This window comes from Octopus bimaculoides, chromosome 12, assembly GCF_001194135.2.
Source record: "Octopus bimaculoides isolate UCB-OBI-ISO-001 chromosome 12, ASM119413v2, whole genome shotgun sequence".
NCBI classification, from domain to species: Eukaryota; Metazoa; Mollusca; class Cephalopoda; order Octopoda; family Octopodidae; genus Octopus; species Octopus bimaculoides.
The window spans coordinates 7,212,587-7,214,438 of record NC_068992.1 but is presented as its reverse complement, the minus strand read 5'-3'; the positions used below and the strand labels follow the sequence as shown (position 1 = coordinate 7,214,438).

General features: G+C 28.3%; 1 protein-coding gene across 1 annotated transcript in view; it reads right to left on the bottom strand.

Annotated features, from left to right (window-relative positions):
- LOC106868246 (uncharacterized) overlaps positions 1-1,852 on the bottom strand; it is a 351,265-nt gene that overhangs the window by 237,081 nt on the left and 112,332 nt on the right. The window contains exon 2 of the mRNA XM_052972069.1: positions 31-117. Within this exon, the coding sequence (XP_052828029.1) occupies positions 31-117 (87 nt within the window). The remainder of the gene's footprint in view (positions 1-30; positions 118-1,852) is intronic.

The following is a 1,852-nucleotide window of genomic DNA, read 5'->3' as shown; positions in this document are numbered from 1 at the left end:
AAATAATTATATTATATATGTGTCACTCACCAGACAAGGTATAAAATTCTGGTAACTGACTATGCAGTATATCGACAATGGGTGAGGTAATGTTGTTTTTAAATTCCTTGCCCCGTACTGAAAGTAGAAAAGTAAACCTTACTGATTTTGCTATTCTTTTTAGAAGATCAAAGAAGGTAAATGCTTTTGTATACATAAAGGTTTAAATTAGATAATTTTTTAGTTTTCTTTCAAATGTGTTAGTAAAATTTTACCTGCGAGGAACATTTTTTTTTTTTTAATGAATTAGTGACTGTACAGAGTACAATTTCTGGAGTACAATTTCTGGAGTACAATTTCTGGAGTGATAAGCTTAGCTTTTGGATAACATTAAAGTGATAGTCCAAAAAAGCAGTAAAAATTACTGTACTTTTTTTAACAACTTTGGAACAAACGGGGCAGCACTGGTCTTGATTAGCAATATGATTGAATTTGTGAAAACTCAAAATAGATATTCAAGATTCCGAGAACAGAAAATTCAGAAGCACATATTAGCTGTTCAATGGAAAGGAGAACATTAACATCAATAACAACTTGCTGCTTTAGAATGTTATCAAAGTATCACTTTTATTGTGAGGCAAATCAATGTCATATATAAGAAGGGAACATCTCTGCTGTTAAATATCTTCCTAAGATAAATAGATATTTTATTAAATAATATTCAAAATATTCATTATATATAAAAAATTAAACAATGGATTCTCAGTACAAAATGTCTGGAGGTATCAGAATTTCTCTCCACTGCATGTTTTCATTTAATTTTTAATCAATTTACATTTTGGAGTTTTCTACCTTTCCCCATTTGAAAAGAATTGTCATTAACACTAATGAATTTTCTTTTCATTATGGGTATAATTCCAATTGATTAGCCAATTTTTTTGACTGATAATATTAAGTACTTTAGCTCATGTTTAAGCACATAATTCAAAATTATATGCAACGTATTGCAAACAATAAATATCAAAGTATAGTATGAATGCAGATAATCCAAAAATACTTATATCTTAAGTAATCCTCCAGAACATGCTTTAATAAAAGACATTGAAGAAAGACTCAAGTATGGAAATATAAAAATATCACATCAGTTCTGTAAAAAGTTAAATTTGATGATAATTACATGGAAGTTTGATGAAAGCAGTTATATAGAAATAAAGAGAAGATTAGTCTCATTACCTCCAACCTCACACCACTTCTAATTTAATCATATTTGATTCCTTAGTGTAATGATTAGCAGAGGGTGCACCGCAGTATGTTAGTATATTACAAACTAAATATAAAGTCTTAATATTATACTGCATATATTGAATAAAAAAACGTAAATATTTTATCATTATTCATATCTAGAGGTTAAAATAAATAATTACCTTTTCCTAATAAAGTTTTTGACTTTATTCACAAAGTGAAACGAAATATTTTTATTTGTTCTGTTAGACATGATTTAAAAAATTGGGATTTACTAATTTTGCATCTTGCATTATGCTTGCTGGGCTACGGAATTGGGTTAACGTAGTTCATTAGAAGAAAAATTGCATCTAAGTTCTATGATTCTAAAGTTCTATATTTTTTACCTTGTTTATTATGACATGTGGCATATAACCTGTTATCTGCAACCCATATTAAAGTTTAAACCAATCTCATTCTGCATTTTATGGAACTTAAATTTTTTGATATCTTTTTTCAGATGCACTTCTAAATACATTTGTATTTTACCTAATAGTTGGAGAATATACAGAGAAAATAATATTAAGACCCCACTCAAACCGTCCAACCCATGCCAGCATGGAAAACAGACGTTAAACGATGATGATGATAT